Source organism: Culex quinquefasciatus, chromosome 2 (genome assembly GCF_015732765.1).
Source record: "Culex quinquefasciatus strain JHB chromosome 2, VPISU_Cqui_1.0_pri_paternal, whole genome shotgun sequence".
Lineage (NCBI taxonomy): Eukaryota > Metazoa > Arthropoda > Insecta > Diptera > Culicidae > Culex > Culex quinquefasciatus.
In genome coordinates this window covers 203,517,419-203,533,737 of record NC_051862.1, presented here as the reverse complement: position 1 = coordinate 203,533,737, position 16,319 = coordinate 203,517,419, and the positions used below count along the sequence as shown (strand labels likewise).

General features: G+C 34.9%; 1 protein-coding gene across 3 annotated transcripts in view; it reads left to right on the top strand.

Moving 5' to 3' along the window:
* The window catches only part of LOC6038890 (adenylate cyclase type 3), a 105,825-nt gene that overhangs the window by 12,650 nt on the left and 76,856 nt on the right, over window positions 1-16,319 (top strand). For all 3 annotated transcript variants that reach the window (XM_038252316.1, XM_038252315.1, XM_038252317.1), the window contains exon 2: window positions 13,318-13,757. In XM_038252316.1, the coding sequence (XP_038108244.1) occupies window positions 13,544-13,757 (214 nt within the window). In that variant the 5' untranslated portion in view covers window positions 13,318-13,543. The remainder of the gene's footprint in view (window positions 1-13,317; window positions 13,758-16,319) is intronic.

Sequence of the window (16,319 nt, the reverse complement as noted above, 5' to 3'; positions counted from 1 at the left end):
ACTCCAATCAGGCACAATTTAGGTCAGACGGCAAAAGCGCATTTTTAGCAGTGGTTTACATCCTGCAGGCTTCGAAACGACGAAATGCAAAAAATGTCAACGGACAAAACATGGACTTTGCTATGACCACCGGTGGACAGAACAAAAAATATAAGCAAAAAAGTTCATGGAGTCTACCCGGAATATACACCAGAATAAACTTTGGAGTACAGTCATCCCACATATTCGGAACGGTTTCCAGATCGGCCAATGTACAAAAAATCATAGCAAATCGATAATTGAACTTAATGATTCGCTTTTTCCTTCATTTGAAAGCTTTTCTTGTGATCTTTCGAATGCTGTATCGAACATCTGCAAATTTTAACTTTTATATGAAGGTTTTGAAGAATTACTTTGACCCTTGAAATCCACAAATTCGGAACACTTTTTTCTTACGAATGTAAACAAACTTTGGATCTCTCCCGGAGTACATGTTTATTACCAAATAATGACTTCACACACCGAAACCAATGAAACTCAAGCTTAGTGATGTATTATACATGGTTTGATAACTTTTTTTGTGAAAATATCAGTTAAATTCAGGTGTTCCACAATTGTGGGAGGCACAATAACATCCCACAATTATGAAACAGAGGCAGTGTTTTGCTGCTCTGGACAAAATAGTCTTGGAATGAATTTTTTTGTTCAAAAAGTATTACTTTTACTAGTGAAATAGCTAGATAATGTCCAAATGAAGGTTCTTAAAATAGTAGAGTCGACAGAAAAGCTACTTTTGGCATGCTATTGACAAATTATCATAAAAGTGTTCCGAATTTGTGGGTGTTCCGAATATGTGGGATGACTGTACGCTAACGTTTGGCCTTTTGCAAGTTCGCTGGGTCCTGCAGCTGCCGGTGATGGCCAGGCAGCCAGCAAGCCCTCAAAGAGACCGGACAACTTTCAGTGTTACATGTTTCGAGGAGTAAAGTTTTTTGTTGTTGCATGTTCGCTGCACTGCCATTAGATAGACGCTGCTGCTGCTACCGGACGACTTGTTCCGGACCGGACCGGACCAAACAAGGTACACTGGTGGCGTTCAGGGGGGAAATTGTGCACTAGAGTTTTGCTGGTGCAAGCGATTTAAAAAGAGGTGCTGATAGGGAAAATTTGGTCTCTATTCAATAGATGGGAAATCGATTTGATGAGGATTTTTTATTGTCTTTTTGTAAACTCTTGTTCTTTCGGCCTTGATAGTATGGAGTTCATCATTTTATAGTTTGTAGCCTTTTTAGTTAATCTGCCCCAATTTTTGAAAATATAAGGAACTCCTGAAAATATGTTCATATAAGGGAATCATCTGAACGTAATTCAGACAAGAACTACTCGATAAAAAGTAATGAAAAAATAAAGTTCTATCTAAAGTTGCTTTCCAATCAACTGTATTGAAGCTTAAATCTAAAACAATGAATAGATATTCCATGTGTTTTCCAAGCTTGACTTTTCAGATGTTAGGATAAAGGACTGTTGTGAAAAAATACTAATACCACATAAAAAATTGTGTATATTTGGGAGGTGTAATTTTGGAAGGTTGAATATTAATTCTTTTATGATGTAATTTTACCACATTTTAGACTGAAAAAGTGACATTACACCAGAAAAGTGGTAAAATTACACATTTTCAGAGGTAAATTTACACATTTTTTCTGACATTAAAGATGTTGATTTTTTTCTGTGACAATTATCCTTGATCATTGGGTGGCAAACGACGCCTCTCATATTTTTTTTTTCAATTCAAAAAGTATTTCTAATTCTAGTTTTGTAGAATTGTTAATTGTTGTAGGATTGTATTTCTTCTTAAAAACATTTTTATCAACATGTTGAATACATTTCCTTTGGTAATATAGATTTGGTAGATTTTCGTTGAATCATTTTGGACTTTTGGAAAATTTTGTTGCGTCAAACCTTGTATCAACAGATTGCGTGTGCTAATAACAAAACAGTTTTTTTTTAGCATTGTGAAAGTTCAATTTAGTAGGAGTTGCGCAATAAAAGAAGAGATACATAATGATTTAAAAAAAATTAATTAATTTTTGATTTAATGTTTACACTTTGCATTTTGCAATAATTTTGCAAACATGACTTTAACAAGCAGTTAAAAGGGCAAAATGGAATAAGTCAGTATATTTATCTCGTGTTGCACTTAAACAATGTTTTAATGATTTTTTTTTTAGTTTAACTTAGATGTGTTGAAACAAAATATATTTTGTGTTGCTTTTATAGTACCGTTAAATAAAAAAAATCATAAAAAAAACATTTTTGAAAAAAAATAAGCTATGGCACAAGTGGGTCAAAAGTCAAGAATGACAGTGCCGCCATTCATACTAAAAAATCTTAATTAAAAAAAAACGCTAGAAAAAGTAAAAAAAAAGTTTATTTAACTTTATTATTAATATGGAAATCAAATTTGTATTCGAAAAGAACTTCTCATAAATTTCGATATCGTGCACTTATCGTGCATTTTTTGCAAGACATGAAAAATATATATGGTCGAAAATAAGTGTTTTTGGCCCATTCGAAAGAAGTGAAGGATTTGAATATTTTGAAAATATTTTAATTCGAACGATCAGAAAGTTTAGAAGACATGCAAAGATCGCAAAATCGACGCTTTTTTGGTGATGAGGTCCAGATCTCAAAATTAGGTGGAAAATTTATTTTCCAAAAAAGTTTGACTACACAGAAAAAAAAATCATGGTAAAATTACATCTCGGAAGGGGTACATCTTTTATGTCAGAAAAAAGGTTTAATTTTACCTCTGGACTACCACTTTTCTGGTGTAATGTCACTTTTTCAGTCTAAATTGAGGTAAAATTACATCATAAAAGAGGTAATATTCAACCTTCCATAATTACAGCTTTCAAATTTACATTATTTTTTTCTGTGTAGCTAAAGTTTCAGTTTTTTGAACGAGTCCAAATATTGTTTCGCAAAAAAGGAAAATGTGTGATTTTTATACATGTAAAAATATTCAGAACCTGGGTGCAGAATAGTGCTTCGCAAAGCGGCCTCAATTTAGAACTGTCAAAGCGGAACCAATTTACTGTTTGCAAAATGATACCAAGAAGTGGCAAGTATTGTAATCGATCTATAATTTATTTTGTCAGGATTAAAAATATGTCAGGTATTCGAAGTCAACAAATCTTATTATACAAAGATACATAATTTCTGAACTTCCATTCGGTTGTTCTTCTGGTTCACAAAATTGCACCCAATTCTTACGCAATTTTTCGTCACGTAGAAAATAAAAAAGCATCTTTTTGCCGCCCATCGTTTAGTCTACGAACAAAAAATGCGCAAAGCACTTAATTTTTCAGCGAAAACTTAAACATCAACAGATTCAAAATGTTTCAAAACAAGTCACTTCAGCAGCAAAAAAATATGTCACGCTTGAGCTTGAACAAAGCCTTCTACTTTGTTTATGTTTACAGCAGTAGTGCGCTTGTAGTTGTGAGGAGCAGTTGGGAGTATTCGAAAATCACGTTACGCATTCTGTCTTTTCAGCACCCAGTTCAGAACATTACCGTTTCCTAAAACTTAACTTCAACTTCTACATCCGCATACTTGAGGGGTTGCTTTGATGCTACACATTAAAAAAAATATTCGTAGAATACGTAGATTGCGAAATAAAACGTTAGTGTCTTCGACAAAGTTGCTTGGATTGGCATGCTCAACAACTTCCTAGAAGAGAAAACAAATCCCAAAAATATTCTTGGAATGTTAGATTTTATAAAACACCTCTCTTATTTTCGACTAAGCTAGAAGTTACCGAAACTTGTATGGGGGTAATTCTCCGCCAACTCACACAGCAGTTGCCCCTACCCCTATCCGATTTTATGTGAAACTTTGTCCTAAGGGGTAACTTTTGTCCCTGATCACGAATCCGAGGTCCGTTTTTTGATATCTCGTGACAGAGGGGCGGTACGACCTCTTCCATTTTTGAACATGCGAAAAAAGAGGTGTTTTTCAATAATTTGCAGTTGTTGTCTTCTTATTCCAAAGTTGTCAAACTTACGGACACAATCCTGCAAGAATCTGATTGTAAAAATAGTCAAACTTTATTGTAAATAACTAAGAAGACAGTAATTAAGGGGATGAATAAAAATTATATCGGTAGTTCCCGTACTATGGAAGATACTAAAATGTCTGTAGCTGAAATCTGGGTGCAAAAGCTAGGGTTGATGTGTACCGTTAAACGGTGATGAGATAGAAATTTGGTGTCAAAGGGACATTTATGTAAAATTGTACACCCGATTTGATGGCGTACTCAGAATTCCGAAAAAACGTATTTTTCATCGAAAACAACACTAAAAAAGTTTCATTTTCCGTTACTCGACTATACAAAATTTTGGAACATGTCATTTGAAGGGAAATTCAATGTACGAATCTACATTGACCCAGAAGGGCAATTTTTTCATTTAGAACAAAATTTTTCATTTTAAAATTTCGTGTTTTTTCTAACTTTGCAGGATTATTTTTTAGAGTGCAACAATGTTCTACAAAGCTGTAGATCAGACAATTACAAAAAAATGATGTATAAACATAAGGAGTTTGCTTATAAACGTCACGAGTTATCGCGATTTTACGAAAAAAAAAGTAAATACCTCTTTTTTCGCATGTTCAAAAAAGGAAGGGGTCGTACCGCCCCTCCGTCACGAGATATCAAAAAACGGACCTCGGATTCGTGATCAGGCCAAAAGTTATCCCTTAGGACAAAGCTTCACGTAAATCGAATAGGGGTCGGGGCAACTTTTCCCGATTTCGTGTGAGTTGGCGGAGAATTACCCATGGACGATCTAATGATCCAAAATGCCAGCTTTGTTCAAAGAAAAAATAGAAAAAATACATAGTTTCATCACATTTAAATTTTTAACTGCACACCTCTACCCACAAGTTATAACTCACGATTCTTAATCAGATCAGCTTGATCGGAAAAAGTATATTATAAGTTTTTTTTGTGTAAGTTTGAGGTAAAATGACCATGATCACCAAAATGTATGAATTGGTCAAGCGTTATGTACTATATATTATTTGATTGGGCTTCAAACAACTTTGAAATATCGATGCCTCTGTGCTCTCCTGTACTAAGCTTGCTGATTTGCCTATCTAGTTAGCATAAGAGAGTACAGAAGCATCGATATGTTAGGAAAAGAAAATACGATTTGAATTTGAATTTTTATATTATTATCATGATTTGTTAAAAGTTCTTCATAAAGCTGCAAATTTTTCAATTGGTTTTTAGGTTTGACATATTTTCAAATGTATTTATTAAATTTGATTTATTTCGTTTTTGTATCACGTGGGCAGTCTCTGTCTTAAGCTAAGATATGGCGACCTTTCAACAGCGGATTAATTCAAAGTGGAGAAAAGAGTCTTTATAATGGATCGAAGAAAAAAGAGTTATAAAATAACCTTAAAAATAACTTATAGATGTTGGATAGATGGAGAAAAGGAAATTAAATTAATTTTCTGTAACCATTTTAATACTATCATGACATGAAAATTAATCACCAGTAGGATAGTATTAACGATCAATATTAAGTTGTCAATAAATTTTCTCTTCCTCACACCTTGCGCATCAGCGCACAAATCGGCGACATTTATCCCCATCATAATGAATCCAGTTGGCCAGCGATTGAGAATGTCAGATTGGGTTTTTGGTGAGGCCCCTCCCTCCCGCTCTCTGGATCGGAGTTAATGGATTATTCAGATTACATCGTTTTCGTACTGACATCAACGACGTCGCCACGCCACACCACACCTTGCAAAACCACACCACCGAGTTACACTGTGAGAAATAGTTTTAAAAAAGTTCAAAGAATTATACATTAGTTTTTTTAAACACAGGTTTTAAAATTAAATCAAATTCAAAATATTGGATTACGAATTTCAATGAAAAAATACATTTTTCTCACATTGGTTCCAGGTGTGGCCCCCGGAGGGCGTGTTAGGCACAGGTGGGACAAAGTTCATTCTCACTTTGTAGAGTGTGTGTGTTTGCTGACCGCGCGTTCGTCGTCGTTTCCACATGTCAGTCGTGTGACATCTAACCGGTCTTCCTCGTAGAGCATAATCTCCCGCGGGAGGCAATGTCAGGTGCTTTGCTTTGATTTAAGTGGGCCAAGTGGGCGGTCGGGCTGAGCTGATCCTGGGACCACGTGGAAAACATTCACACTCACACACTTGCCAACTTACCAACACAACGGGCTTTCGATGGGTCACGTATACAGCGAGTGTTTGGCTTCTAATTAAATTACTATACTCTGTACTTATGTCGCGGTCGCTCTTTACTAACTGTGACACGCGAAATGTTTGGCCTTGATTCGCGTGACACGATGCGAAGATCACAGGGGACGACCATAGTAGCAGTCACTGTAGCAGGGAAAACGTTGGATGCTGCGCTCCGGCCGGCGGATAATTGAGTAATTGGCAATTTCTGAAAAGGTCTCGCTAAAATTAGATTTTAATTTATTGTGAAGTGACGTGCTCCACTGCTCTTGGAATTAGCTGGCTACTGTTTGGACGCTGGCATGTCTTGGTAATTTAATTTAATTAAACATTTTGAAGCACCATTTATTTAATTCATCCGGATCGTTTCAACATTCTAACTACTTTCCCAAGAGCACAACCTAAATCGATTTAAAAAAAGTAAATCAAAACTTTTCCACCACAACCAACAAAAAATTCACTTGATTAGCGTTAATTAAACAACAGAGGGGAAGCCTATCATGATGGAACACCTCCGCAGCAGAACCATTGAAATTGATGAGTTTCCGGTGCGGTCCAATCCGGTCACGTGGACGTGGGATTCCGCGCTGTGGTACGTGACCGGCTTTTCGGAGGACGAACACCGATCATCAGACCGGGGACCGAGGTGGAGATGTACGGATGAGTTCGTTTTCTTTACAGGTCATTACAGTGGCCAGGACGCGCGCACGTGGAATCTTTGAAAATGGGGAAGGTATCATTTGGTGGGTGGTTGAATTCATTTGGAGGGAATGGGATTGTTAAGAATATTTTGGAAAGGAAATGCCGTGCAAAATAATAATCAGCTAAAGGATATTTCAAATTTCTCTGATTGTGTATTACCAAAAGCTAACCAAAACGGTTAAAAAAGGATTCAAAGAAACTTAAAAAAAACTAGTATAAAGTTTAAAAAAGCGACATGGTACTTATCTATATAGTTTATTCAACTTAAAAAAAAAACAGTTTCAGTATTTGTATGTTTAGGAGAGATTTCGTTTTCAAGGCTTCCCCAATTTAATCAGGTTCCTAACTGAAGCAAACTCTGATTTTATCGGAAGTTGAGCAAGTAATCCAGTGATTTCGGAATAGCCCAGTAATTTTAAAGTAATTTAGGTAATTCCAAAAATGTAATACTAATTATTGGTAATTCATAGTAATTCCTGCTAAAAATTAACATTAAACATTAATAAAAATTTGCAGCTGGTAGCATGGTTGGTAAAAATTTTACTTAAATTTTTGTCTCTCAGCTTTGGTCAAAGTCGAGGGGAGGCAATGCTAAAACCATTCGAAAATCCTTTACACATAATTACGGTTATACTACTACCAAAAATTGGAAAAATACAATAATTTTATGAATTTTTTTTTACAAAAGTTTTTGGTCTTTTCCGTTCTGTGGTCCTAAATTTGCAAATTGCTTGAAATACAATTTATTTATTTCAAGCCTACCGTCATCAGGGGTGACATTCGGTATGGGGGTGAGATTGGGGCATACAAATTCCAGCATTTTTGTATGACCCGATCTCACCCCCTAGACCTGATGACGTTATTTATTTTCATAGAAGGAATTTCCAGCACCATGTCGGAATCACTCGGATTTTGAGAAAGTAATTCAGTAATTCCAAATTTAATAAGCTGTGTAATTTCAGAATTACTCAATAATATTCAAATAGAGAGTGACGATTATCGAGATTTTCAATTGCCCGGGGAATCGAGACTTGAACTTGGCCATTACCCGGGAATTCCCGGGACCCGGGAGTTTTTTTGTACCGTAAACCGGGGTGACTTTGATTCAATTTGTTTTTGGAATATTTTTGAACAGGTAAGGTTTTTCTCAAGATTATTATTTTTAAAACATGTACTGGGGTAGGCCACACAAAGTCCATGCACTATTTCGGAAAAAAAAAAAAAAAAAATCAGTTCCTCTCAGATTCCAAAATATCTATTTAGTTTTCTTCCAGTTAGTTTTCCTTCAGTTAGTTTTCCTTCAGTTAGAATAACTCGCCTTCACACAAAGCCGTCGTTTCTGGTTTGCACCGGATGCAAAGCAAGATCGCCCCAGCAGCTGGACACCGAGTTGCGGCTGAGGACAAAAAGCAAAGGCCAGCAGAGCCAACCAAGACCCCTACACAATCCCCCTTCCCATCCCATGCCTTGTCTTTAACATCAATCCCTTCCCTACTAACCCCGAGTAGGCCGCGGGTAATCGGCTCCCCTCCCACTAACATTTACACACAAGATCCTCTGTAATTATTAAGTTTTTTGTAATTACAAAAGCCGACTCGGTCCTAACCAGGTCCCAGTACCGAAAAGGACCTAATAAAAATAATTTTATGAAAAAAAAAAAAAAATTTCGGAAAAAAAGTTTTTTTCAATAATGTTTAGAAAAATAGTTACGTTAAAAAAATTTAGTTTTAATTCCGGGGTGACTATCAACATAGTTTTTCTTGTTAAAATCATATTTAAGATGTTCAAACTTTATTTGTACGCTAAATGTACCATCACTAAAGTAGCTGATATAGTTGTAAGAAAAAAAAATCAATGTTTATATTTAGTTTAGCTTATACACTTAGCTTTTTAGCAAAATACATATAAATTTTAGGTAAAATTGTTAAAAAGTCGGAATTTTGCCTGAAATTTGTTAAAACTTGTTTTGTTTATAAAATTATCGATTTATATTGCATTTAATACTGAATTTCAAGCACGAATCACAGATTTTCACAATTTACATGAAATTTGTTCAACTGAAATTGCCTATAAAGTTGGTGATATTTTTAAATTGTGTTTCAAAAACAAAATATTATATATTATTTACATTTTGTTTTAACCTTCTCCTAGTGGAAAATTGTCCAAAGAATCCGAAAATGCTTTCCGTTTTCCGATTAAAAATCATGTTCATTGAGAAAATCATGACACTTTGAGAAGTTTAAAATAATGACTTTCATCAACATTTTCTTAACTATACTTAACTAACTTTTTAAACTTGTCAAAATTTTATGAAAAGTTCTTGTTGAGGTATTTCGAACACTTCTCTTCCACGGTCAGTATGTTTCTAAACCATTCCTTACGTATTTTAACTGTACTCTTCATTTTGCGTAAAAATCGCAAACCTATCAAAGTCACCCCGTTTTACGGCACTATGCCAAAAATGCCAAAAATTTACAATGAAAAATAATAAAATTGCTTCTTTTCAATGAATTTAGTTAGGTACATTTAATTCATCTTATTCCATCAAACGTTAATTGAAGCAGCCTCATTATTTTGAAGAACTATATAAAACCTTTAAATTTTTATTCCGAATCTGCAAAAAAATATTATAAAAATTGAAATAACAAACTTTGATCTCAACGTTTGAATGAAACAAATGTTTAAAGTGCATTTTACACCTGCCCAATTGTTTTGCAATCATAAGTTTTCAAAATATCCAAGTATTGAAGAGATTTTTTTTTCACCGAAAAAAAAATTTGCGGTGCTGTACATTGGAATTCCACAAAAATTGAAAATATTTTTGATCGATCCCAGACATGCTAAATATGATTTGAAACGCAGGAAAATGCATTCCTATTGTGTTAAGTTGGTTAGAATTCTATTTCCTTTAACATTTTGAAGTTTTTTGAATAAATGTTTTTTTGTCCCCTGATTTTTCAAACCGATTTTGAAGGGAGAGGGGGGGAGGGCGACATACACTTTTTAAGGTCAACATTAAATATTTATTGAAGAAACATTTACATCCGGGTTCGCAACGACTGATTATTTTTTAATCTTTCTGGTTTTGGCGAGCAGTCTTGTCGTAAAAGAAAAACAGATTTTCTCTACTTCACCGACTTTTCGGCCTATATTTTGAGGCCTTCTTCAGGGGGTTTATAGTTGTCTGTTTCTTGTCAAAAATGTTTTAATCCTATTGTTAAACTGTCCTTTACGTTTGCTGAAGACGGCCTCAAAATAAAGGCCGAAACGTCGGTGAAGTAGAGAAAATCTGTTTTTCTTTTTCGACAAGACTGCTCGCCAAAACCAGAAAGATTGAAATATTTACAGTTATCAGGCAAACCCAAATGTTCACAAAAAACTAGATTATGAGGATTGCTATGCTCGAGAGAAGGTATGTAAATTGAAGTTAACTTGAAAAGCTTTTCCCTTTTAGAAATAAGGCCGCTGCAAATATTTTTCAAATTTTATGTCGCCCCCCCCCCCCCCCCTTTCAAAATAGGTCTGAAAAGCCAGGGGACAAAACATTTTTTTTTCCAAAAAACTTCAAAATTTCCACGAAAATAGAAATCTTATCAACTGAAAACAATCTAAAATGCATTTTTCAGCATTGATTATAATATTTAGCATGTTTGGGCTAGTTGAAAAATGTTTTTGAAAGTTTATGGAATTCCAATGCACAGCACCGCAAAAAAAAATCGCAAAAAAAATAATTTCGTCAATACTTAGATATTTTGTAAACTAATGATGGGGAAACAACTGGACAGGTGTATAATGCATTTAAAACACTTTTTTTCATTTAAATGTTGAAACCATGGCTCTTAATTTCAATTTTTATACTTTTTTATTATTTTGTCTAGCCCCCCCCCTCGACTTTCGTCAGAGTCGAGGGAAATAAACTTTGCAAAATATTTGCAACGGCCTAATTAGAAAAAAAATAATATTTGAAAATAAACCATTCGATTTCATATCTGGGGTGTAACTACTAAAAAATGTTAAGGTAAATTTTGAGGCTTCTCTCAATTATAGTTATTGGAATTTTCTTTCACACTCTAAATAAGAAGATTAGAGTAACATTGGTTTATTCGAACTTGAACATCGAACATTGAACATTCAATGTTCATGACCGAATTTCCCGGAAATCGAGAGGTCCAAAAATGGTCAATTTCCCGCTGGTTACTCCCTGGCTGTCGATCTTCTCGATATCAATATTGCTCCAGCTGTCAATAAATTCCGAATTTGTCATGTCAATTTGTACAATTTAGGCAGCTTAAGAAGGTCGTATTGCCAAAGATGAACCAGGCTGTAAAAAATCCTTGTTTGACTTATTTATTTTTATATGTACTACTGTGAAAAAATACCCTTTTTTATATAATTATTTTTATTTGATATTTATTTTTAAAACCAGATAGCAAACAAAGGTTTGAAAAATAGAAAGTGAGTCCGATGTTGATGAATTATTTTGATTCCTGCATGTTTTGATAGTATAAAATGCTCAAATTGGGTTGAGCTTGGTAAAAGAAGGTCTTTTCGACTTTGTTCTCTTTTGTGAATCCCAGAGTTTTTTTTTTTTTTTTGAAAAAATTAGTGAACAATGGAATTTGTGAAGCTGAGTTTAAATCAGAAGGTTTGTTGATTTACTATTTATAATTTGAATAACCAGGATATAACTCATGCCAACAATTAGGTTACAGACACACACAGGTGCATTTTAAATTCACGGATTATCATGCAAAGGTTGGGTTATGAACTTTATCAACTGAATTATTCATTATTTTTATTTTATGACGCACAGTCCAATTTTCAATAAAAATATAAGTTAACTTGATCCAATAAACAAAAATCGAAAACTAACCTTACAAATGCCAATACCCTCGCCGACAGAAACGGTACAAATTCGATTTCCACGAACACACACACACACAATTTCAATTTGGAAAATCACTTCGATATAGGGAAGCTTTCAGTCTATGGAAACACCCACAAATGTGTCGAATCTAATTTAGCAACATTCCACCCTGAGTTGGGTGTCTCCATGTATGTGGTATTAGGGGGTTGAAATCCCACCAGGCTTTAAACTTTGTGTGGGTCTTTCTCAGCAAGGACGGTATGGGGGTTTGACTTTGAACAAACTTTTCCGAACTTGACGCCATCGACACCGCCTGAAGTCAATTCCGGTGAATAAAATATTGCCTCGTTAATTCTTCTAATCAACCCTCATTATACACTCCCTCTCCCCCACCCCCTCGCACGATGTCTCACACCTGTTGAGAGGTGAATTAATCAGTACCGTTAAATCTCATAAATGCAAATTGATAACGAAATTAGAAAAGCTTTTACGCGAGGTGCTTCGACACAACGAGGGATCCTTCCCCCTCCCCAAAAAAAAAAAAAGCTCGACACCATCCGAGTTGAAGATCTTTTAATTAGGTCTGGGGGTGTTGCTTTTTTCCTCGTTCTCTGTTCTGGCTTGCTTTCAACGGGGTTTGGCGGCAATGACAACGGAAACATGAAGGAAAAACGCCGTTGTTCTCACCGAAAAAGTTTTTCCATTCTGGCAACGATATGTACCGTTAAATTAGCCGCCTGGAGGGGTAAATAAGGCGAGATTTTTTTCGAGAAACTTGGGTTTTCTTGGCGGTGAGCGTGATAACAGTGGAATCGGTTTAATGAGATTGGCAATATCTTGGAGACGGTCCTGAAAGACTAACGAATTATTAGTTATGGAACAAACTTTCAGATTTTTAGACAAAAGAACATTGTGATTCATGCTGAAAAATTAAAAAAAAATCTGAATGTCAGTATATCTTATCAAAGTAACTAATTCTTGATTATAATTCTTTTTTCTCCCTAATTTTCACTTGCAGATTTCTACCCATCCTGAGCCACAATTCGTCGACCATGGGATTAGAAAGCACAATTTTCCAGTGTGCTTGGCGTGGTTAGCCCATTCGTTTCCAGAGGGGCAATGTGCTAAACCTTGCCCATGATCTACGATAACGGAGGGTTATAAAGACACGAGGGAATATCCGGGGGCCTGTCGGATGTTGTTGTTGTTGTTGCTGGTTGGAGGCTGATCTGTGTGGTGCCAAGTGCGAATACCGAATGGCAGAGCCAGCATCCATTATCATCGTCAGCGGCAACGACATCAGTGTCACCCATCACCACCCACAATTGCAAACAAAAATGGCATACCGGCAAGATAAGGGGGGTTATTTCTTGATATCTTGTCTTTTAGGAGGACTGGGGTTTTTCGGAACATATTGATAAAAATAATTCCAAAATATCTTAATTTTTTTTAATCAATTTTCTTTTAAAAAAATAATACATTTATAGATTTGGTGCAAAATGGAACCCGTATTAAAGTGACATAAAAGTGTGTGTCGTATTCCAAAGTGTTTCCCACTAAGCTCAAAAGTGTTCCTCGTCGTACCATTAGTCTAGTCTCAATGGTGACTCCAAGTTGTCCTAATCGACGCTAGTGTTAGTCTTACTAGAGAAATCAAAATCTAGCACAAAATCATCACACAAACAAGTCTCCCCCTTCCACAACCAAACAAAAATGGATAAAAGCATAGTGCCGGCGGACGGAAACCCGGCGGCCAGCAACCTGCCCACGTCGACGGTGCTCCTGCCGGACGATGTGCTCGAGAAGCTGTACCAGAGCTACGCCCTCAAACAGAAACGGGTCGCCTTCGGGTGCTATCTGGCCGCGTCGATACTGTTCGACGTGTGGGCCATCCTGGTGCCCCAGGGCCAGGGCTGGGAGAGCATAGGTGAGTGACAGGTGGTCTTACTGGTTTCATTTTAGTACAGTCGACTCTCTGGTTGTCAATATCCAAGGGACCGTCAAGGAAGAGAATCATCAGTTTACAGAACGATGCAAAATGAAGACTCGATTGAAAATATTTTTCTCTTGATACCCAGCTATGGGAGAGAATCATGGCAACGTCCATCAAACAAAAACAAACTAATGTCAAACACCCTTCAAAGCTTCATTTCGCGAAGAAAAATGTCTATGCAAGCCATGAGAAAGTGAAATTATTGACAACCGGAAGAGATTTTTAAAGCAAACAGAATCCAAGGGACCGTCGAGGAAGAGATCCTTCAAGCAAGGGAAAATATCGAGGAATGAAGATAATTGAAGTATGCAGATTGAAGGGACTGAAGAATTCATCGATGGATGGAGAATTATTGATATCGAGAAGATCATCAGCCACAGAGTCGACTGTATTTCAAAAAAACATTATCCATCTAACCCTATTGGCCAAGACTTCAATTTGCATGATTTGGTCATACAAATTTGATAGCCAGCATTGAATAAAATCATATACTTATATTTAAAATCTTTTTCTAGAGAATTATTTTGTTTTTGAATAATTTTTACTCTTCCTTAACTGCCGTTCTACGCATAATTGTCCCATGTTCAAAAAAGTGCAACTGTGAAAAATGCTATTGAAATTTTTCGACCGACTTCTGTGTTGCTACGCATAATTGTCCCGTGGGTTCCTTTCCGTCCTATGTGTCCCTAATCGCCCCAGTTAGTAGTTTATCACTCTTATTTATGATCCTCTTGCTATACAATAGGTTAACAAGGTATAATGCTTCGTAAAACTAATGATTCTATTAGAGAAAATACTTGGCGGGACAATTATGCGTAGAAGTTTAACGATGGGACCAAAAGATTTGGTGTTGTTTTTGATAAATTTCCGAACAAGTTATGAAATTTTAACTTTAAAACTTAAACTAAACATTAAAATGTCAAAAAATAAAAATCGTCTAAAAATGACATGAGACAATTATGCGTAGAACGGCAGTTAATCTCTCACAATTTTAACCTTTAACTGTATTTTTCTATTTTGTTTTGCATTACTATTTTGAATTATTATCAAACAAATTCAAAAACATTTTCACCAATCTAATGTTATCTTTGTGAAATTTTGATAAAGTTTAGAAAAAAATAATTTATGGTTTATGGTTCACAAAATTTCAAAGTTGTTTTGATCCAATATTCAATGTAAATCAATCAATTTAATTTTGGGGTTAAATTTTTTTTATGTTTTTCATTTTAATTTATTATCACTGTAAAGTTATTGAATTTATTTGTAATATAAATATTTCTGGAATTTCGAATTTAAAAAAAAACAGCTGTTCAACTATGGCCCAGCATGGGAAGAGCTTGAAAAATGACACGAAAAAATTGTCACCGCGGTTCTAGCGATACAAAGCGCACAAGGCACAAGGAATGGAGTTTACAGCATCTGGATGGAACAGCACTTTTCCTCTCAATAGGAACTGTGTTATAAATCTGGAAATGCTTAATAACAGTAAAAATGGGTAACACGATACAATAGTCCTTGTAATCAGGATTCCGTGTCTTAATACTCAAACAGAAAAAATGGCCCAGCATTAGATCATCATATTTAGCAGTGTTTGGAATTTTTAAAGCATCAAGATTTTTGTAAAATCTCATATCCATGGTTAAAACATTTTAGAACTCATTTAAAAAAAAGGTTCATCATCATTCGAAAAGTAAAGCTTCCTTAAGGTAAAGCTGATTGATTAATAATGATTTCATCATTTTACTAGGAATAGGCAAATCAATGCCAAATATTCTAAACAACTTGATGAAGGAATTTTGTCAAAGTATTGACAGGGAAGCGAAATTTATATCATCGAAGGAAAACTCATGCCAATGATGAAAGTCGTCATCTTAAAATCGTGTGTGTTATTTAATTAAATTCACATTTAATTTATTTTATCGAATATTTTCACCAAAATTAATAAACATGTTCTGGTTGTTGCTTTCTTAAAGGCAGTTTTGTTTCAAACAAATGTTTCTAAAAATTTTGTAATACAATCATGTCCTGGAAACTTCGTCGCAAAAAAAGAATCATGACTATTCATAGCAAATTACAAATAGATTTTTAATAAAATATTTACAGGGACTCAAAAACGAAAAATCATGTAAATTGTGTTTGCTGTCACTTTCATTATTCAACAAGTTATATAAAATTTGAAATTATGATTCATGTTTGATTTCAAAACGTCTCAGAAAGGTTGAACTTCACGTCACAAGGAGAGCAACAATAAGAAAATCATATTTACTTTATTAAAAAATGAAATAAATTTGCAATCGAAAATTAAATTACACATTTTTTGGATAAAGTGCCCCGTTTTAAGTTATTTGCATTTTTAAATGTAATTTTTAGAAAAATGTTCAGTTTTCTTTCAATTTATAATATTTTTTCAAAAAAAAGCACTTCTGTATAAAAATATTTTCGAAAAGTTTTGAATTTTGAAATTTTGTTTTAAAGTGCAGAAAATTGTCTCAAAAG